The sequence below is a fragment of the Stegodyphus dumicola genome, chromosome 3, assembly GCF_044657685.1.
Source record: "Stegodyphus dumicola isolate Sdum_Otavi_A_Nest chromosome 3, ASM4465768v1".
Taxonomy (NCBI): domain Eukaryota; kingdom Metazoa; phylum Arthropoda; class Arachnida; order Araneae; family Eresidae; genus Stegodyphus; species Stegodyphus dumicola.
The window spans coordinates 249,711,070-249,735,239 of NC_140770.1; the positions used below are offsets into that span (position 1 = coordinate 249,711,070).

Consider the following 24,170-nt stretch of genomic DNA (forward strand, 5'->3'; position numbering starts at 1 on the left):
AGGAGTGGGACAACCGCAGATACATTCTCCGGGGTGTTTGTTGTTCATTAAATTAGTGAAGATTTCCACAATAAGTGGTGTTGGACAAACGGTCAGATTCTTATGTCTCGCCCACTTCTACCTATACCTGTATGAATATATTGAACCTTGAATTGCCTTTATAGGTATACTGAAATCAAAATCATGAGAAATGTTTCGAATAATACTGTCGAGCGATTAGAATTTCTGTTAGCAAGAATCTTAAAAAAAAAAAAAGAGTGTTCTTGCCGGAAATCGAAACAATCTAAATAACATTTTATGCTTTAGTATATTTAACCAAAGCTATATAACTGAAAAAAAAAAAAAAAGATTTTAATCTATTATGTTTTACGTTTCTTATTCTATAGAATACTGAAAAGATTTAAATGGGTGTGGGACTCTGAATGAAATAAAAATACATGAGAGTTCATTTTATTTTTCCAAAATCGTCTGAGTTTTCCGAAGGTGTATATTATTTACATTCAATTTCTCGAATTATTGTTTTATTTATAAATTTATTTTCACTCTGATTTAAAAAGCTGTTATTGTCAGCGTAGGATAGCTGAAAATAATCAAATGATTTATGATAAAAAATACGAAAGCCCTAAATTATTTTAGAAATTCCTGAAAATCTTATTTTGATCCTTCTAATCGTGTAAAGACAAAAAATGTTCAATGATTAGTTTGACCGTCAAACGGCGGATAGGTGAAAAAATTCAACATTAAAAATATCTGCATAGAATTAAAAAAAAAGTCCTATTATCACTGAAAATACACATGAGGTTAGAAATTTGCCTATGGAAAGGAGGAAAAATGCACTTTCAAGATTTTACTTCAGCAAATAAACCAAACCTTAACAAACAGAGAAACTCATACAACAATATATAAAACAAAGAATTAAAATCATATTGTATGATAGTTTATAGTTTTTTACTAATGTATCAAAAAGAAAAAAATATTGCATGGTAGTTTTTCACTAATGTCTATAGAAATTCCTTAGGAAGTGTTTAACAAATTATCGAAAACTAGTGTACTATCTTTAACCTTTTGCGGCACAGTGTGTCCGGTCTAAACACACCTAAAAATTTCCTTCTGTACGCACACAAAAAATGAATGAAAAAGGATTTATAGGTTACTTTAGGTTGCTCTGAACCTTCTTCAAACGGCGAACCCTACGTGTGCCCAGACCGGGTTCACCGATAATCTACGAGAACTTAGAGTCTGTATTCTTTGTTTCTTCGCATCTCATCGGTCAGTTCATTGACAACAATGCTCGTTTCAGCACTCTTTTCGAAGCTCTATTCAATCAGTGTGCCAAATTTGGCACACCCACATAATTAATACGATAAGTGCTATCTTCACTAAATTTTACTTATGTACTCCTCTAGGCCTAATTAGACTGCCTACTTTTTTTTTTTTTTTTTTTTTTTTTTTTTTTAAATCAAAACTCCAACTTTAAAAGGTAGCGTGCCGGAAAGGGTTAAGTTACAAGAAACCATGAATCTGAAACACGATCTTAAGCCTTGATTTTTAGTATTCCCACGTAGATTTCTCTCCAGGTAATTTAGAACCCTTTCACGATAAGTGTGGTAAGCACTTTTCGAGAAAATTTCAAATTCTGAGAAAAGGTATGAAGGTCAATAGAGTTATATCGTGTTTGCTGATTTCTGCTGGACGCAAAAGACAGATATACCGCCTGTCAAATTCAGAAAACCGTCGCATTCTTTCACGTTTTAGATAAATTCTTTACTGTTGAGTGTGTAAATTTATATATACCATGGAATTTCTAATAGCCATCATATGCTGTCTTTGCATGATAGGAAAATTCCAGTTGTATGCTTGAATTCTTTGAGTGAAAGAAATACTGTACGAACTGAAAAAATATTAAGAAATTAAATTTGTGCCCAAATGCTAGTCATTCTCTAAAACCTTTTCACTGCTTTACTTAGCACATGTAAAGCTACCTAAATCAATGTTTAACATCTAATGGCCTAAGTGATGGTATGTTTCAAAATTACACACGAAATCATACAGTGAAAACAAATTGGGAATATGTAACAGTTTAACTAGACATTACATGCAATCTTCGGTTTAAATTTTTATGAGGGCATCGTGCACTAAGTTTTATCATAACTCAATAAGCATATTTACATGTTATACACCTAACGCACTGGTTGCTAATGATACTATTATGCATTTGTTTTCGAATGTATACTTTGATTTTAAGTTAGACCAGTACTAATGAAATATTGTTGTAGTATATAGAATGATTATTCGATTTACAGAAAGCAGTAAGAAAAATAATATTTGTTTTTGGTAACATTGCTTCAGAAAGATGGCACCTATATTATTTGATGACAGATGGTCGAAAAAGATGACATCTGATTTAAATTTTTTTCTATGCATTAGAAAAAGTCCAGCATCATTACTCTACTTACTGCAGCCATTAGAATTTTAAACTGTTGTAATTTAGAAGTTATGGCAGAAAGAATATTTGCATTAAGGGGTTAAAATAAAAATATTTTTCAATAGAAATTTACCTCAGTATTATTTAGTGATAATGATAATAATAACAATAATAACAATAGTAATAATAATAAAAATAAATAACTGCCTCGAGAAATGTTGAATATCTACTGAGATGAGTATGTTTTGAGAATTCTATGACAATAAATAAAATTTAGAAAAATTATTTTGATTGTGATTGTAAAAAGATATATATTGTGAATAAACACACAAAAATAAAAACAATGATTAAAAAACTGAATTAACAGTTACAAAGTCTCACTTATGCTTAACAGACACATTTAGAATGTTAAATTTAACAGTTAGTATGGTAATAACCCTTGATTTTTATTTATGTTTAAAATGCACTGTTTTCAGTAACAAACTTAGAGAACAATACTTTTCCAAAAAGGAGTTACAACAGTGCTTGGATTTCTTTTATGAAACAATGCCATTAGTTCTTATTTTTAATACATATTTAGTTCAATACATTATCACAACCACTTTTAGACATTAACCGTAAAAAAAGGAATCAATAGGGAACAACCTCCATATAAATTACTAAATTTTTTCTTCAATCTTCTAACCACAGCAATGCTTAAAAACGCACGAACGATACACGTTATAGGAAAAAAATATACATATTCCGCAATGAAATATTTAAACACCATCTTAGATCCATTCAATAAAATGACTTCATTTCAGATAATGTACATCATTTTATCTCGGAGGAATTAATAATTCTGGTTAAGTAGTATTCTACAATACTGTGACTGCTGTGGGCATAAGGTAATTGTCATTATCCATCATCATTTCTACTTCTTCAGTGTTAGTAGAATCAGTCTGCCTTTCAGGGATGTGTGGAAGAAGACGATCGTACACCTCTGGGAATGTTAGTCGGTCACGTGGTTCCGTTTTCCAACAGCCAGCCATGATGTTATAAATAAATGGCGGGCAGTTTTCTGGAGGCGATAACAAAATCCCCTGTAGAATTAATTTCACGACCTGAAGAAAATAAATAATGTTAACATTTTTGCAGATATAATACAGAATAAATGAAAATTTATGTAGTATTAGCATACAAGAGCAAAGTTTATCAATATATCCAATTGCCTATGAATTCCTGCATAAAAGCTACACATAAATAAAAGAGTCATCTCCAAATAAACAAATGTGAATGGCTACCTTTGTGAAAATTTACGTTACTTTGATTAAACAAAGATTTTTAATATATGTTTTCGATAATTTAAAGAAATTCAAACAGGTTTTTATCTTTAAGAAGAAAGGCGAAAACAAATACAGCATTTGTTTTGTGGACTAACCCTAGAAGAAACAGATTTCAACAGATAGGTTTAGCGGTGCATAATATTCATGAAAATGGTCTAATTTTTTGCTTATCCATATAAAGGAATAATTTCAATAATGTATAAGGTATTGTATGTTCCGAGTACTTAAAAAAAGATCTGTGTTATAAGAATGCGTGTAATTTTAAAGACGGGTTCACGCTAGCGCAGAAAGTCGAAAAGGGGGGTAAAGAGGGTATAAACCGCGTTTTGGAAATATCAGTTCATACTTAAGCAATCGCTTCTACTTAAAAATTGGTGACTTGATAGAAGCATTGGGATAAATGCATTAATGCGTTTTTTCTCTCCTAAAATATCGGCACAGTCACTTTATTTGTTACGCTCTGTTTGCATACGACTCATCCATTTTGCAGCCATTTTTCGCCAGCCGTAAGATCGCTTTGTGGTTTCTGAAAACTCACCGAATATTTTCATGCCGATTATAAAACAACCAACATGTTAAAGGCTATGTTAAATGTAAGTATTAATGTAACCTTGTAAATAAAGTACTGTAATCCATTTCTTATTTTTAATTTTTTGTAAATGATCGAGCTTTTTTATTGTTACTCTTCACTTGCTTCTCTATATTGTTAGCATGCTATAACCCCAAAAATAGCCGAGTAGTTAATGCACGTGATTACTGCTAGCTCGAGCGAGATTGAATCCAGGTTGTCTGTATGGTTAGCTTTCTTGGTTTCGCCATGGTAACATGAATACGAGCCTGTTTTCTTAGAAAGTCCTTCCTGAAGTCATTCATTCTCTTGCGCAGATAGTCCCCGTGTGGTTTCCGTATTCAAATACCTACCCTAACCTAGTCTGCCACGATTTATTTTAATTTTTGTATTGAAAATTTGTACATTAATTTGTATTTAATATAAAATAGCTTAGCCTTCCTAATACTTTCTTTTCCTAAATTTTTCAACGTGGGTAATGCATTAAAGTAATTTTACACTCTTTTATTTTTGCAGACCTTTATTTATCAGATTTACTGACTGAGTGTAGTTGAAAGCTATCAGTAACAAATGCAGATTGAAAATAATATTCTTAAAGAATTATTATATCATGTTAATGTCAAAAGAATGGTTCAAACTCGGAAATTCACTAAGAAATAGCTTTCAATATCTACAATAAATTTTACATAATTTTTGCTTTAGAATGGTATTATGGTTGTAAGGATTATATTAATTTATCTAACAGTTAAATCTTGAGATAAACTTCTTTTCCTATCATTTCTGAGTTTCAACTTACAACTTCCGGCCAGAACGTAGTTTTAGAATAACGTTTGAATGCCAATTGTGGAAGAGCGGTATTTAACCGCGAAGTTCTACTCTCTTAGTTAGACAGAATCAGAGATTCTAGCTGGCACGCGTCCGCCTTATTAGGCTACTCTCTCTTAAGCTATTATTACGTTCGGCTGTACTTTAGGCCCTTGATAGCTTCGCAGTCAATTAGTGTTAAGAGGTCAATTCTGTTAGACTTTTCATAGTTTCGGCTATATCTTTTTAGTTAAGATTAGTTTAGTTTAGTTCTTAGTCTCTTAAGTTCAAGTCCGAGTGTCGGCTTTTTTGTACAACTCCAAGTCAGAGTTCTGTTACATCATATTGGAATAATAAAGGGTTATTACACCCTTCTTACTTGTTGTTTCCTGCCCCACGAACTCAAGCGATTGTTCGCTTATCAGTTCTAAAGATTCTTCACATTCAACTGTAACTTTCAAGTACACAGAACAGAGTCTTACATGGTACACAAAACTACGGATTTTCACACACACACACACACACACACACACAAAAAAAAAAAAAAAAAAAAAAAAAAAAAAAAAAAAAAAAAAAACGCTGCTTGGTTAAAATAAGTTGCTTTAAAGCATAAATATACAACTATTTTCTCTTGATACAATATAACAGTACATAATCAAGCTAGCTATAATTATATACGACATTGAATGATAAAGTTCTAGGATTGATACTGTTATTCTGTTAATATTAACCGCAAAAATTATATTGTACGTATCAGACTGTAGCGATATATACAAGAAGACTCAGAAAAGAGAAGATTTGTCTAATTTCGAATATCAGTAATCAAAATTACCCTGGTTCTCATTGTCATTGATTCTCGCATGGAACACAGAAGAATCTCGTGTTAGAAAAATCAACAGCGAAAACAAAACAAAAATCAAAATCATTTGTTGAGAAAATACCCTATCCTGGCCATGTGTTTGAATCGTATGACCAATTTCCAAAAGAGAAGTCTGAGGATGAACCAGGGAGATGATTGCTGTCAATTAGCCTTCTGAGGGAAATGAAGAAAATTTGTGAATAGGTGCAATCGAAGTACCTGATTACTCCAGTTCAAGAACGAGGTTGGATATACTGCATCTTAACTGTGAAATAACGGATGACAGCCAACTGGTAATCTCATCATTTGTTTTTTAGCTGTCATATAGTCAAAGTGGGATTCCCAAACTTAGTCATCGACCATATTCTACGGATGTGGCTATTATTGATTAAATTTTTTTACCCAATCTGGGACTAAAAAGACGAAAAGAAAAGAAAAATTGGGGCTGATGAAAAGATGCTTCATGTGTTTTAAAGAACTCTAAAGCAGATTATGAAAGCATGTAACAATTTGCTTCATTAACTTGGTTGTTATTATTTCAATGACTCAAATATGTGAAACGCGCGTGGAAATATTAATTTAAATTTATTTAATGTAGCACGTAACTTTTGGATAGTTAAAAGTAATATTTCTTATTCGCATTTCACTTTAATAAAACGAGAGTAAAATTAGGAAATTAGTGTATATTTTTTGATAGGAGTGAGAAAAGCAAGCAGATTTAAAAGGAAACAAAACACAATTTTAGGCACAATTTTTTAGTTGATTCTAAAAAGTGCTCTGTGCTTTTCTACGCACGAATTCATTCTACAATAAAGTGTATCTTTCTTCTTTCAAGGAGCAAAAATGTTTGTACTTTTCCTACTTACATTTTCTAAACTCAAACTCAGATTCGGGGCTATTTATTAAAGAAAAGATTTATAAAACGGGTCGAATAGTCGTTTATATTGTTATGAAATGTACAGGCGCGGTGAGATGGCTTCCCTGCAAAGCAGTTTTAGGGTTGCCATAAAATGGCAAATGAGGGCAGAAATGCCACATTTGGCGAGAAAACGCCCATTTGGCGACAAAATTGGCGATATACCATGGACGGTTGGAGAACTTTCTGGAACGAATTCTTACCGGTTTAGCCCAAAATGTTCCCGAACACAAGCCGAAAGCTATATAAACCCTGCTAGTCCGGAGTCAGGGAGTGTGCGTCTCTCATCGAGTGAGTGTGTCTCGTCTAGCGAGTCAATCCCTGTGGAGGCGATCGCGTTGACAACCGCCCAGCGAGTGCCGAGTGGGTCGTCGAGTTCACCGAAAAAGTCTCGTAGAGTATCGCGGTTAGTGCATCGTCGAGAGAGCGTGTTGAGCTCCGGAAACGACGGAACCGAGAGTCGGGAGCTGTGCTCGTGTGTCGTCGAGTGTATCGCGAGTTGTAGCGTGGAGAATCTCGAGAGTACGTGGAGTTCCGAGAACGACCAAGCAGAGTCGGGTGCTTTGCAGGAAGCTGTCTCCACCGTGATAGCCTGATAACCTGAAGGCTGTGTCGCTGATTGTTCCAGCGTGTTTATGGTAGATCTTCGACGACTGTAAAACGTGTTTTGGAGCTGTCCTGACAATACTGGCTAATAAAGTGTGTTTCGATACTTCATCAAGTGTCGTCGTTATTCACTCCAAATCTGCGAACCCCGTACGAACGTGAAGGAAGAAAATAACGTAAACTGGTGTCAGAAGAATAAATAAATAAAAAAAAAACGCAACAATATAATTATTTTGCGCAACGCTTTCAGTATTTAATTGAAGATGTTTCAGAAAATTTAGCCATATGAAACTAGAAAAAAAATTATCGCTAGAAGAAGTTAGTAATGGAAAATTTAAAAGGAGGAGTATCTAAGGTATTTTTCCCGCCTTCTTAGCATGCCTTCGTAGTGTAGTGGTCTGCACGCTGGGCGCGTATTCCAGAGGTCCGTGGTTCGATTGCCGCCGAAGGCGTTACTCATTTTTCACCACTCCTGCTCCCAAATAATTACCCAATGTCTCTACAAGGTTAGGTATTAAAAGGCGTTATATGTTCTACGCAGTGAGATGCGGAAAATTCTGTATCAGTAACGTTGTATATCATCTGTTGTTTCATAGACGAGTGATCACGTGGTTATTCGTTTGTTATTTAGTTTTCATGCATTTTTGCATTGCTATATATTTATTTTATGAAATTTATTTATTTGTATCTTTTATGAGAATTTTATGTTTGCTTATTGTGTATTTCCGTCAATTTTTCATTTGTGACCACTTATTGTGTTTGTATATGTTTAGTGCAATTTTACATAGCTTTCAATTCTGAACAATTTGACGTAGGATATATGGACAGCTCAAGTTATAGAGTTCCTTACTTTTATTCTGCTAAATTTAATGCCGAAGAACTTAGTGAACTATCGCTTAATTATTAAGCGAATTATCGCTTAGTTCAAAAAACAGAAGTAGTAAACTTAAGAAGGGTAAATTACCCTTTATTTCACTCAAAATATATTGAACAGTCGGCCCCTTTCTTCGGGCTTACAATAAATCCTCCATTTGTGCTTAAACTCAAAAATAAGAAATAAGAGCTAACTGTATCTAAGAGATTTAGCCTAAGCTAACTCAATTCTTGCGTAGCTGGCCCGTAATCGAAACTAGCCGGCGAACTATCAAAAGGCACGTAACAACGGCCGAGCGTAATAACAGCTTAGAGAGACTTAGCCTAAAAGCAAACGCGCGATACTCAGTATTCCTAGCTCTCGCTCACGAACTAAGTTGAACTTTTTTTAATAACTTTTATAAAATTAAAATATACCTTACAAAGTGAAAGAAGAGGATATATAGGGTGATCTACCTTATAGGATCTTGGAGACAATTCTTTTGTCAAGCTGCAGAACATCTGTCGATTTTTCACAAATTGGCGACATTCTAGAAGTTTCCAGAAACGCATTTCCAAAGCCTTAAGAGCCTTTATTTTGGAAGGTTTCAGGAATCCTAATTGATCAAAGCCTTAAATGACGTTGTGTACGGCTGTGTGCTAGGCTGCTGGTTGAGTTGAAGCTTGGTCTGTTACACAAAACTGTGCTACTGAGCATGCTGCTCCAGAATAATTGTTTTTGATGTTGCTCTGTTTTATGATTTTGATGACCCGCGATATTACTTGCTTTTTAAGAAGAATTTGGCCTTATCTCTGAGTTGTCCTTGGGCTGGCTTCAGTTTTTATCTTCTTTATGAGAATTCTTATTCTGTTTAAGTTGAAATAAAGTTTCGCTCTTTTCAGTGTTCATCTGCCCAATTATCTAAGCATACCCTCTAGTACAAATATATATATATATATATATTTTTTTTCCTTGGAATATATATATATATATATTCCAAGGAAAAATGTTTTCTTTTTCCCCCAAAACGCAGTTTTTTGTTTTCTTTTTTCCCCTTTAAATTGGTGATTTATTGCATCCTAAAACTTAACTACCTATTTATAGCAATAATTTATGATGATGTTCTTTGACATTTTATTATTCATTGCACCTAACATTCTGTATTTAAATATTAACATAAAACAAGTAATACAAAAGAGGGGTTAGTAATCGCTGCTTTGTTTTGTTTTCAGAAGTAAACATGAGTCATGAAATAACATGAGATAGTCCATCTAAGTCTCAAGAACACCTGATCGATAAAATACTTAAATTCTTACTTGCTCCAAATACCGAAGGCTTTAAAACTGATTTCATTGCACAAATTACTCAAAATAATAAACTATGATAAATAATATTATTATCGTGACAGCACATTAATCGAATGTAAGAAAACCAGTGATGACTGGATTATATCTTAATTTCCTAGAAGCGCGTTCAGCGATTTAACTCTGTTGCTATCTAGACAAGTAACACAATCATAAAAAATCTGATGTGTACACCACATGACTTCCTTGTGCGGAATATTAAATTATACGCATTTTTTCTTGCATTTCATTTAAACTTATTGGATTGATATAAATCTACTTCACTGACAGCGCTTAAACCACAATAGAATAAATGCATTTCTTAAAATTCACTCTAGTATTTGTTTATCATAGCGACACTCTGGCGCTAGATTCACTTAACAGTATTATATTTCGTTCATATTACAACTCATAATGCACAAAATATATATCATTTAAAGAATAGAATTATCTAATCGTTGCCACATGTTCTATTCAAATACTATAATAATGCTAGAATGATGTATAAAAGAAATTAAGCAAACAAAACAAAAAAGAAACAGTTTTTCACAGACGATTGAGTATTTCTCATTCAATTAAGTCCGTTCTTACTTCTCGAGAAGGCAAAAATACATAAAAACTCAAAATATCTATATTAAAAATTACGAAGTAAATCTTAAACACTTTATTTCCTCGAAAAATTTCCAAAAAGGATTAAGCATGATTTAATTGGCAATAATAAATGAAGGCGTTATCTTTGTTGTTGCGAAGCTAAGTTTCTCTAGATTGGCAACAAATCCACTAGTCTGCTGTTTCAAATGTAAACAATTAATGGCCGCCATAAAAAAAAAAGGCTTAGCGGCACTTAAACAACTTTAAAATTGTTGATAATTCTAAAAATGTTGCATACAGATTTACTAAATGCATAAAAACTTAACCGGAAGATAAAAACAAAATAATTCAATCATTTTTAAAGCAAAAAATTTACAATTTACATACATATAAGAGTAAAGAAACTGAGATCACTGAGCCGGGTAACAGAGTGGATATATATATAAATATATAAATATATTTACATACGTTTGGCGCGGCCGATTGCAACCAAAATACGAGGTGCACATCTACATGTTATAGCAGTCCTATATACAAAATTTTGATGTTATGAGGCTACTCGTTTTTGAGTTATGCAAGATACGTACGTACGTACGCACGTACGTACAGACGCCACGAAAAATTCTCTTCAGAATAAATTTTAAAGCAGTTTTATAATTTTTTTGGAGGAAAGTCTTTTATTCTATCCTTACCTACAGATATCACTCAAAAACACCGTTAAATTGCATTCGGTAGCGGTCAAAATGGATATATGGTCAAAATATGCTGCCTGAAACTTTTCGCGATTACAATACTTCGTTTTCGTAGCGTTACATATGGGGAAAAACACGAAAAGGCCCATACAGCTAGCCCGTTCGCTAGGACTCGAACCTCTGACCGAGCTACCAGTATTCAGTGGCTTTTACTGCTCGGCCGCTGATGAGCCTCATGAAGATGCTGGAAAACGAATTTACTGACTTAGATCCCAATTCAGTCCTTAATTAGCTTCCAAAAACATAACCGAATTCAAATAAATTTGGGGAACAACTGCAAAACAAAAGTTGCGCTTTTGTCGATTAATAATTCGTTACTGACTACACTAATATTCTTCATTAAGTTTGTAGATGGCCCCGTGGGTATCTTAGTTCTGTGTATCTCTACAAAGTTTGAGTACAATGGTTAGAAAAATTTTGTATTTAAGTTATACACATATTGAATACTTTACAAACTGAATATTTTATTCGGTGGAGAAAGCAAATGAAAAGATAGGTAGTGTTTTATTCAAAGATTTTTAAAATACTTTTCATAAAATCCCCCCGCCTGTCTTGAGAAACTTCATAGTTGGAAGTGCGCATAACTATGCTCAATAATTAAAGAAATAAAATCTGAAACCATCTTTTGAGAACATGCTTTGCAGTGTGTTTCCTTCAATGTTTTATTTCTATATGTACCGCTGTTGTAAAGAATAATCCTTCCTAAGCACCAGCTGTGTTGTAACATGCTGTCTCTCTCTCCCTGGGATGGAATGTTATTAATTTTGGTTTTCGTTGGAAACCGAAATCAATTAAGATTCCTTTTCCTCTGAATTATTTTTTGCAAGAATGCAAGTGTAACCTGCAGAAATAGTTCATTACAAAACTGTTAGTGTTATGTAAACATAATGCACCAAATACTGAGCAAATATCTTCATTTAATAAATGAAGAGAAACATTACTCATCAATTAAACATATGTGGAAAATCAATTTAAATATCATTGTTAGAATATTGTAAGGATCTTAAGTTTTACTAACGTTTATTTTATTTTAAATCTTTACTATCACTTCTTATTTTCTACTTCCGGCCAGAATTATAAGCGTGAAGGAGTTTATGCAAAGTTGTCTGGCGAACGCCAAGTATTTTAAGTGTGGCCTTTTTGCCAAGCAGGAGAGAGGAAGCCGTGAGTTCGAAGCAGGCCGCTTACCTTAGAAGTTACGCAGTTGCTACTTTGCCTTCCAGGCCAGAGGTTTTAATCCTCTTGATAAATTAAACGTATTGTAGTGTTCACAGTCTCTGTGCTACATACGCTTTCTGTTATTATAAGGCCAATCTTATTCTAAAGTTAAATTAGAGTTTAGTTTTATTTTGATATCTTTTAAGTTAGACCCCGAGTGGAGGGTCATTGTATTCCGAAGTACGGAAGTCATTGTATATAAAGAAAAAAATAAAGGGTTTTGTATACCCTTCGTCTGTATCCTGTCCACTTACTACAATTAGTGAACATAGCTTTAGTAAGCTCTCTGTTCTAGTCAGGTCATTGTATGTTTCCGAAGAAAGTTAGAAGAAACATTGAACCTGATAGTGGCGCCCGACGAAGAATAACCATGGCCGAGTTTCAAGAAGAACCTGTGCTGCCTGCAGAAACAGCTCAGAATCCAGAAATGCCAGCTGCCGCCCTGGAAGGATTTGGGTATATTGTCCAGACCATGCGCGCTTCGATAAAACCAGAAGCAACGTTTAATGGAAACTCACAGGTAACCAGTTTTTTGGAAAAATTGGATGACCACTTCATGCTCTACCCCGTGCACGAGTTTCAAAAAGTTACCTTAGCTACCAGCGCTTTGAGGGGCCAAGCGCTTAACTGGTTCAAATGTATCGGCAGAAGTCTCTTGGGTCAAGCAGGAAGTCCCACCTATACCTACGAAAATTTCAAGACTGCCCTACTAAAAGCCTTCCCTGTTGTAAGGGATCGTGCGAAATTAGAAACAGAACTTTTCAGTATATATCAACAAAGAATGGAAAACCTCTCCAGGTTTATTTTAAGAAAAATTCACGTTTTCAAGCTCTTGTATGGAAACCGTCCGGATCCTGAAATAATTCAAGTGATTTTGCCGAGGTTACTACCCCAAGTGCAAGACTTTATTGAATTGAGAAATCCGACTACACTGGAAAAATTATTTGAGCTAGCAATCCAGTTTGAAAGTAGAAGAACGGCGGACGTCGAAAGAAGACGCCAATATCAACAGCGAAACCAATTTGGTACGCCAAGACTACAGCAAACTCAAGCACATGGCTACGGAGAAAAAGCGAATCAGTGGGCAAGGAAACCCGAGCATTCAAAAACAGCCGGCGAACGTCGACAGTTCAATAGCAACCCAGGAAAAAAGTCTCAAGGCCAGTGGAGAAAGAAGGAAAGCACCGAAAGAAAAAATAATTTAAACTAAAACGGATTTCTGCTGACGAGAGGGTGCGGAAATCCGAAGGCCACGAAAACCCCTCTTCCTACAAGTTAAATACAGTAATGGTGAAAAATTTAACTCTTCCGAAGATTGAAGTGTTGGTAAATAATATCCCGGCCACCGCACTCCTGGATACCGGCGCGCAGTGTTCCTGTGTGGCAGAAGTCTTTTTTAGAAAGTATTTTCGCAAATACCGCATATATAATGCGGATAATACAACAGTATTAGCGGCGCAAGGAGAACAATGTAAGTGCGTAGGTAAAGTACCTTTGTACATCCGTATCAAGGACGAACAAGTAAAGGTGATGTTTTTTATAGTAAAGAATTTGCAAGCACACTTAATACTAGGAATAGACTTTCTTTCAGACGCACAAGCTACACTGGATTTTAATGAAGCGTCTCTTAAGCTGACGATGCAACCAGTGTGTGTAGAAAAGGTTGAACCGCCAAGGGTAAATCTCGACCACCTGCCTAATGACGAGCAAGATAGAATCCGACAAGTGGTAAGTGAATTTGCTTCCTTATTTAGTGATATTCCAGGATTTACCCAGGTTACTAACCATAGTATTGACACCGGAGATGCATTGCCGGTTCGTCAAAAACCATACCGGTATGATAAGAATAAGGAAAAAATTATAGAATGGCATATTACCGATATGCTACGTAAAATGATCGTAACGCCTATCTCAAGTAGTTATGCTAGTCCGGTGGTTTTATGTAAGAAAAATAATGATTATCCTTTGGAGCATCCAAAAAGGTGGAGATTCGCTATTGATTACCGTAAATTAAATTCCATAACGAAATATCCGGTATATCCGTTACCGATTATAGAAGAAATTTTAAGGAACATAAAATCAACCAAATTTATGACAACTTTAGACTTAACGAATGGTTATTTTCAAATAGGGATCAGGCCTGAGGACGTGCCTAAGACTGCTTTTATAACCAAGTCTGGCACTTATGCATTTTTGCGAATGCCGTTTGGCCTTTCAGGCGCCCCAGCAACATTTCAGCGATGCATGGACATTGTGTTAAGACCTGTTCTCGGAAAGTCCACATTTATCTATTTAGACGATATCATTATTACTAGTGATAATCTAGACCAACATGTACAGGATTTAAGACAGGTGTTTTCTTTATTAAATGAGGCCGGTCTAAAAGTTAATGTCGAAAAATGCAAATTTGCAGCCCCTGAATTAAAATATTTAGGTTACAAAATATCGCAAAAAGGGATCGAAACAGATGAATCAAAAATAATCGCTGTACAAAAGTATCCGACTCCAAACACGGCAAAGAAGCTCTCTTCTTTTCTAGGACTTTGTTCATATTATAGGTCCTTTATAAAAGATTTTGCGGCTATCGCTGAGCCATTGTTAAAATTAAAAAGGAAAAAGGCAAGATTCTCGTGGACGGCCGAAGCCAATAGTGCTTTCGAAAAATTAAAACAAGCATTAACGCAAGCCCCTGTGTTGAAATTTCCTGAAAAGGATGAAAATTTAGAAATTTCAGCGGATGCTTCGGATTATGCGGTAGGAGCGGTACTTTCGCAAAATCAGCAGCCAGTAGCATTTTTTAGCCGAACTTTAAATCAAACACAAAGAAACTATTCCGCGACCGAGAGAGAGGCACTTGCAGTTCTGTTAGCAGTGCAAAAGTTCCGAGTCTATTTTGGAAAGGCGCCGATAACAGTATATTCTGATCATGCGGCGGTAACTAGATTGTACTCTGGAAAAAATTTATCCCCAAGGTTAATAAGATGGGCACTCAAGCTGCAAGAATATAATCTGGTAATCAAGCATACCCCCGGAAAGGAAAATATCGTAGCAGATGCCCTGTCACGAATTAAATTAGACGAACAGGGTAATACCGTAAAAGTTGCAATGCTGACAGCGTGTACAATAAATTCCCGAGAAACTGTAATAACCGAACTGGGTAAGGATCCTGAGTTTGGAAGTATTTATGAGTATTTGAAGGATCCTGAAAATTTTAGCCACCAAGATATTGTGGCGATAAGAAATAGGGCGGCCCATTACGAACTAATAGATGGTCTATTATTTTATACAAAAACTACGAATTCCAACAACGAATTTCGACCTGTTATCCCAGCTAGTCTTAGATTAAATATCCTGCAAGAGCTCCATGACAGCCCTTTAGCTTCTCATGCTGGTATTCGAAAAACTACTCAACGCGTACGCGAGGCAGTCTACTTTCCTGAACTGCAAAAGTTAACAAGGGCGTATGTCCAGTCCTGCCCAACATGTCAAGCCGTTAATTATATTAATTTCCGCCCGGCCGGGTTTCTAAATAGTATTAAATCCGAATTTCCAAATGAAATAATCGGTATCGATTTATTGGGCCCTTTCCCAAAAAGTCAGTTAAACAAAAGTCGCTATCTCCTTGTTATAGTTGATCATTTTAGTAAATGGACCGAAATTGTTCCCTTAAAACGAGCCTCCGCGAAATTAGTTACCGATTCTATTTTAAATAAATATATTTTAAAATACGGGGCGCCCCTAAAAGTTATATCGGATAATGGTCCTCAATTTGTAAGTAATATATTTGAAGACATGTGCCAAAAACTGGGCATACGTCATTTAAAAATGGTCCCGTATCGGCCGCAATCAAATATAGCGGAACGGGTCAACAGAAATATAGTGAAAATTATCCGTAGTTATGTTAAAAATTTTCATAAAAGCTGGGATAACTATGTCAATGAATTTGCTTTCGCCCTTAGGACCGCAAAACATGATACAACGGGCAAAACTCCTGCTGAGTTATTTCTAGGCAGAAAGATTATAACACCGTTAGATAAATTATTTTATGTGCAACAAAGAGCCCCAGAATTTAAAATGGGTGATATAGAAAAACTAATTAAGGAAGCAAAGAAGAATACGGAAGTAGCACAAAGAAAACAGAAGCTCTATTATGATTTGAAACGACGGGGAGTAACTTATAAAGTAGGGGATGAAGTACTAAAAATTAAGCATTCACTTTCTTCAGCACCAGAAGATAAAACTGCCAAATTTTTCCCACGCTTTGAAGGACCATATGTTATAGAAAAAATAACTCACGCTGTTGTAGTATTAAAGGCAAGAAATGGTGAAACCTGTTCCGCAAACATTGACCAGATAAAACCATTCTATGACCGTAATAAAATGCAAATCTTTTCAGATCTTTTGCAGGATCCGGTACGGCAGACACCGCAGGTACAAGTTCCAGAGGTGGGAAAACGACAAGTACAAGGGCAAGCCAATGAGAGACAGAAGCAAGTGAAAAGAAAATTGCCCCGCGGAAAAATTGAAGGTACAAAGAAAAAGAAGTCGTTCCACCGTCCAAAAAACAGAGTTCACGAACACCCCCAGAATGAAGAAGGGAGAAGGACGACGTATGTGGAAAAGACCGGGAGAAAGGACGGCAACTATAACCCGGCTGTGAAACGGAAGATTGACTCATCCGACAGAACTCTCCGCAGCAAAAGTCGCCGAACTGCGGAAGGGCCATCAGCGGCGGAGGAAAAAGTACAAGAAAAATTTGAACGGCCAACAACGAGGTCCAAGCAGGATCACGACAGAAGTTTCCCGGTTCCACCAAGACCAGCTGCCTTCAAACGGCCAAGACCACAAGCAGAGGACAAAAGGAAGATGTTCAAGGGTGGCCGTAGTGGTGAAAAACGGAAGCTTCCAGAGGAAAGCACTGAAGGGCGAGCCCGTACAAGAAGGAGGATCAACCAAGCAACGGTCTGCAGCACCTTTAAAGACTGGGCCCAGAAAAGGATGTCTGAATATTACAAAGATAAGTAAAATTTTGTGTTACTTTACAAACTTAAGTTAATCTTTCATTCTTACTGCAAGTGGCAGATTTGAAGAAGTTTTACCTCATGCGAGGTCTACCTTTATCGCCAAAAGGGCGAGAAATGAGTTGTGACCGATTTTCTTATTATGTTTTTCAATTACTCGCGCGTAAAACTAAAGTTGATGTATAATAGCGTTGTATAAAGACTTAAATTGTATAAATTTTATTTAAAACATTCTAACAAGAAAGAAGTTTTAGTCTGAAAGACTTTTTGAAATGTAGTATTATTTCAATGTAGAAAGAATTGGCACTTGCTTTGAAAAGAATAGAAGTTAACAATGTACTACTAATGTATGTTTTCAAATGTGTAAAATTAACGGCATCTTGATATGTTCTTGTATACATGTGAACTGTTATTTTGAATGTTTAGAAATACCGTGATATGGTAAAAGTGAAAATAATGTTAAAAAATTTGTTATTCGTGTGACTGTAAAGATTAAATCATGGTGAATATGTGTTAAAGGTTGAATGATGTAGTTAGGCTCTCTGACGCTACACTTTAGAGTTAGCCACTTTCAGAATAGTACCTCAGGGTCTAGAGTTGAAATTAGGGTGTGTTAAGAGGTCTCGTATGTTGAATTTTAACACGTTAGTGTTTTGATTGTAGGAGGAAGTGTTGAACACATAGACAGAAACACATTCGTGTTTGGTGTTTTTACAACACATGTCAGAGAGCACGGGGAGAGATAATTAAAATAGTCATGAATGAAATAAGAATGTTAAGAAAAGTATATTCTATATGTTATTTGCAATGTCATTCTGTAACATTTCATTAAACTAGTTTTCCTTCCAGATCTCTGGAAGGAACCAGAATTGAATAAAGCTCCTGTTTTGATGCAGTACAGATGAAAAAGAAAAAAGATTGTTGTATATTCCGGGAGCTGCTATTGTAACAAATTTCTTTCTTTTAAAATTTTCTAGTTTCTAGCTAAGTTATGTTTGTAAAAGTTTGGCCTCGCGTTAGTTTCTAGAGCTAAAAGTTTTCAACAAGGTCGTTTTAGACCTCAGTTTCAAACTAATTAACTCTGGCGGGAAGTATGTAAGGATCTTAAGTTTTACTAACGTTTATTTTATTTTAAATCTTTACTATCACTTCTTATTTTCTACTTCCGGCCAGAATTATAAGCGTGAAGGAGTTTATGCAAAGTTGTCTGGCGAACGCCAAGTATTTTAAGTGTGGCCTTTTTGCCAAGCAGGAGAGAGGAAGCCGTGAGTTCGAAGCAGGCCGCTTACCTTAGAAGTTACGCAGTTGCTACTTTGCCTTCCAGGCCAGAGGTTTTAATCCTCTTGATAAATTAAACGTATTGTAGTGTTCACAGTCTCTGTGCTACATACGCTTTCTGTTATTATAAGGCCAATCTTATTCTAAAGTTAAATTAGAGTTTAGTTTTATTTTGATATCTTTTAAGTTAGACCCCGAGTGGAGGGTCATTGTATTCCGAAGTACGGAAGTCATTGTATATAAAGAAAAAAATAAAGGGTTTTGTATACCCTTCGTCTGTATCCTGTCCACTTACTACAATTAGTGAACATAGCTTTAGTAAGCTCTCTGTTCTAGTCAGGTCATTGTATGTTTCCGAAGAAAGTTAGAAGAAACATTGAACCTGATAATATAAACAACCACTCGATTTGATATTTGACAGTTAATTAACAAAAATATTTAAAAAATGTCTTAAAACGTTTTGAGTGTACTTAGTTTGCAAAGGCGTTTATTTATTCCGAAAATCTAACCAATTTTTTAAAAATAAGTTTTTACTTGCATATTTTGCAGCATATAAATGTGCCTCTTATGCACACATGAAATCAAACTAACGAGTATATTAAATACATTTCTCTGTACAAGAAGATTGCTTTTAGATGTTATAAAAAATGTAAAAGGAATTCACAAGAAAAGTTCTAAAAGTGGAGCATTAATTTATGATAATATTTCAAACAACTAGATTTCGTAGAATTTATTTAACATACTTGGTTGAATTTTCAAGTTGATGCCATTACTTTAGGTGTAAAAATGACTGCTGTTGCATGTAATTATAGTGTGCATTTTCATTAATAATTACATAGATAGAGATGGAAGGATTTAACATAAAAGTTTAGCTAAGCTTCCATACAATTTACTTGGACTCACGTTTCGTGAGTACTTTAAATTAAGCTAACATCATTTAAGTGGAAGGAAATACTTTTCTATTTTGAGTTCATGGTACGAAATAAAATTAATTTTTACTTCAATATAACTTAAGTTTTCATAGCACCATTTTTCAAGTAAGCAACTAAACAACAAAACAATTTTGCTAACATTTACACCGCTAATTAAAATGGAACTTTATATATTTCCTGGAAACTTAATACACTACCTCTTCACTCTGATGAGAATTTACATCACTCTATTAATTTTCTTACTTTCAAATGAGGAAATTCTGAGGGAATGAAATGTTTAAACCTGTTACAAGTTTCGGACAATATTTTCTCAATAATTTTACGCTGTATTTTGTGATTACGTGATTTTGTTGTTTCATTTTAAGTGTATCATTTAACTATAAATAACTTATATAAGACGGGTTTTTGTCTTTGTTGATTCTTGATATTTCTGCTAAAATCAAACGGAAAGTAAAAAGTCAGTAATTTTTGTAACCCAAGTATTAGTGCGTAAAGATTATTTTAGTGTTAGTGTTTTATTTAAAATAACTTTGGGAAAAAGAAGGGTTATTGTAATTCCTGCTTTTGTGCAGACGAAAACCTGCAGGAATACATGTGCATTGAATTTTAACAGATTTTCCTAACAGAAAGCTGTGTATACAGTAAGGTAAAAATGAACCACAGCATTTTTAAGGATTGGCATCATTAATTTAAGCGTTTATTTATTCAGTTGCCAGTTTTCGTGGTTCGAATATATTTTTTAATCCTTTCTTGGAATTCAAGGACAGCCACAAATCTTAGCCACATTATTACACGCATTGAAGAAAGTCATATATTATTTTATAGTTTACTATTATTATTTTAAAGCATTCGGGAAATCTGGAGTTCGAATCTATGTGAGGTCACAGTACATTTTTCACTCTAACCTAATGACTCTATTGTGGCTCCCGAACTAAAAGGTGGTGAAGGATAATTCGTCACGATCAAGATTTGGGAACTGGGTCCTCTCATCTGCAGTCGCCCTTTAAAAAGGGAGTATATAAGGTATTTTCTCCCTTTTTTTCAATTGCCTTCGTGGTTTAATTTTAACCACACTCCAAAAAATATAATGACCTAAGCATACAAAAAAAAAAAAAAAAAAAAAAAAAAAAACTAATGACGCTACAGAGAGTAAATTTTAGTTTATACTTACATTTTTAATATACAAACAGCATTAAGAGTAAATTTGTTGTAACTGGTAACATTGAAAATTTCAGAATAATTTTCATATCTTCCAATACCGTGCATGGTAATTGGTAATATCAGCTGATGTGTCACTGAGTAGTTTTATCGTACATTTAGTAGTAGTGTTTTAGTAATATTACTTAAAAGTATGTTTTTTATTTTATAGTAATTAATTCTCATGCAGATTTGAACTATTGGATGATTTTAAAAAATTGCTATATATATGAGGTTTAAACAGAATCATGTGTCACCAAGGAAAGGCGGTTAAATAGCTGATTGTTTGAAATTTAAAACGTAATTTAATAAAACTAAAACTATGATAGCTTATATTTTAAGTATGCAGGTTATTTTCTAATTTAATAAGTCAAATTTTTTGAACGCAATTTATTGATAATTAAACCTTGCCAAACTAGAAACTCGATATCAAAGAAAGCAATAAATTGTTTTTTAAATGGATTGAAGAACCTTGTACATTGAGGGGGGGAGGACAGTTCTATATCTCTCGTTCTATTACGTCGATTGTGCGGATTGGCGAAATTCAACTTGCGTTTTTCATGTCTCGAAAGAGCGACTTAGGATTCATATTAGATTCATATATAGCATTTTTCTAACACAAGTATTTTGACACAAAATCGGACTTTTTCTGAAATAAGATACCAATTATTTTCATATTTTGATTCTACGACTCAAATTATGCCAAACTGCCAAATGTAAAAATCGCACGAGTAGTTTTTAGTTCTCAAAATTTTAGCTCCTCAATGTTAATTGAACTTGATATTTAGTAATAACTCTTTTTTGTTAAACGTATTTGATTTCACATTTCAAAATTTAGGTTCATTCCAAATAAAATTCGCCAATTTTTTATGATTTATTTTTAAAATTTGTAATTTTAAATAATTTTTACACATTTTTCGTAAAATATTTTAAATTATAATCCATAAAATTTTTACTATCACCTTAAAGTAGATGTATTTCTAAGCACACTTGCAAAACATTAGAATTTGTTATTCAAAATTTCCTAAGATATACGTGAATTTATATATTAGCGTATTTTGAAATTATGGCATATTTGTCATAAGCGATTATAACGAAAACGTGGTTTATACACTTTGTTAAAATTATTTGAAAGAATGAACGATGGACCTTTTTTCCGCTCGTGCATCAATAAAAAAAAAAAAAAAGAAAGTAAGTAGGTTACCATAAATTAAGAATTTGACCAAGTGAATTATTCTTGGTGCAACTGAAAAAAAAAAGCACCATGACAAATTTTTAAACTTCTCAGTAAATTTCGCACCAAATTTTACGAAATTTAACATTTGTTCATAATTTGAGTTCTAGAATCGAAACATGGGAAAAAACTGACATGGCAGAATTGGTTTGGCATAATATGTAAACAAATTGATATGGGATTTCAGAAAACGTCCTATTTTGTGTCAAAATAACTATATTAGAACAGAGCTATATATAAATCTTATATATATCCTAAGTCGCACTTTCCAGACATGGAAAACGCAATTTGAATTTCATCAATCAGTAGAACGGGAGATATAGAACTGTGCCTTTTTTTTCACAGTGAATATATATATTCTTACAGATATGATTAAAGGAATTACTATGGAACTTGCCATCCATTAGATATCTACTCTTTTGACGGTGACACCGATTACACCGAACGTCGTTTCGACCGAAAGTTGGCCCCTTTCCCCCATTTATGTTGTTGTTATTATTTTCATTTATAATCTGAGCTTACCGCTAAGTAAATACAGGGTAGTCATAAAACCTTCCCTGATGTATGAATGCCTAGCTGCTTATCGCTCAACCAAGCGAAATGAAATTTTAGATATTTTTATTTGAAGGTACGTGCTCGAGATTACAGACAGACAGACAGACAAAGTAGACAGATGCCTTGTGAGGTTACGGTGTTATGCTTACGATTACAATGAAAACTATTTCCAAATTTTCGAAAGGCAACTCCCACGTTTTTTCCTGCATAAATCGATCAAAGCATTGAAAAACCTTGAGAGGAGTTGTGAACGATACGTGTATGATGAAAATTGCCGCCGTAAAGTATTTGCAAAGAAGAGCATCGTACAGGACCAATGAACAATCCAAGAGAGGAGAGGGGGGGGAACTTTTATTGGGATTACAAATTTTCAAGGCTCAAATTCCAATCTTCCACCTTCGCAGACGTGCCCAACTAAATTGTTGACAATAATGAAGAACGTAACATCACTGTAGGAGTCCGTATAACTTCACGTTTCCTTCAGTTCTGACAAATCTCGTGAATTTGATGTGAATAACTTAGATTTCAGATAACGCCATAACCAGAAATCTATCGGAGTGATGCGGGGGGTCTTGGTGGCCACCAAACTGTTAGGGGAGATGACTCTATCTTGAAACGTTATACAGGTTGAAATCTTGCGATTCCCAAAAGTTTTCTTTCTTCTCTTGCATTGCCATTGGTCCTTTATAATGCTTTGCTTTGCAAATGTGTTAGATCGCCGGATTTTCATGAGATGTGTATCGTTTCACTACCATATATGGTTTTTCAATGGGCTTATCAATTTGCTTGGGAAAGAAGCGGGTACTGACATTCGAAATTTCGAAATTTTTTTTTCTCTTGAGAGCTCTGCTGTATTAAATCATCACAATTTCAAGCCCATAGCTTCAAATGAAAGTACCTGAAATTTCATTTCGATTGGTTGAGCGGATAGGCCATTAGGGATTCATATATCGATGTAGTTTTTATATGAACATCCTATGAATAAGTATAATAAACGTGTTATGTGTATTTCAAGCACTGAAAGAGTATTTTCTATGATACACATGACTCAGATTGCAAGATATTATTTAAAGGGACACAGTTTTCTTCGAAAATATGATGCTGAGTTTTCAGCTCAAGATATTATATTTTAAGCAGTAATAAATAGTTGTATATTTTCAGCTGTAATTATTGCTTTAATGATATGTAGATCTTAACAAAGAAGGGCTATTTTACAAAGGAAAATAATATTCCAAATACACATTAATCTCAAAATATTTTTAAGATGGGGTACAGCATATTTCTGCTTTCCGATATTAAAAGCTAAAATAATTTATTTTGTAATTATTCGCCAGGGCAAATAATTGACGAGGCCGGCTCGGGCATATTATAGTTGAACCAACCTAGCAACAAATAGTTTGAAGTAGTAATATTCTTATGGCAGAATAAAAGCTAAAAGCAATAATAAAAAATTGATAACAAGAACAAAATTACTCAGTTTTTCAAGAGTTCATCATGACGTAGAACCATGAATCTTTCTAGTGTTGAAGGATGGTTCCCAACAGATAAAAATGAGATATTATCATTCAGGAAACGAAATAAAATACAGTTTATGGTGCAGAGCAGACATTCCACAACTTCGTTTTCCTAAATGATACCAAATATATCACAGTGAGGAATAGACTACCTGAGAGTAATCGACTAGCGGTTCTTA

General features: G+C 34.3%; 1 protein-coding gene across 1 annotated transcript in view; it reads right to left on the reverse strand.

Moving 5' to 3' along the window:
• Positions 1–338: 338 nt before the first annotated feature.
• The window catches only part of LOC118205343 (tyrosine-protein kinase transmembrane receptor Ror-like), a 214,354-nt gene continuing 190,522 nt past the window's right edge, over positions 339–24,170 (reverse strand). Inside the window, exon 8 of the mRNA XM_035377638.2 lies at positions 339–3,528. Within this exon, the coding sequence (XP_035233529.2) occupies positions 3,283–3,528 (246 nt within the window). The 3' untranslated portion in view covers positions 339–3,282. The remainder of the gene's footprint in view (positions 3,529–24,170) is intronic.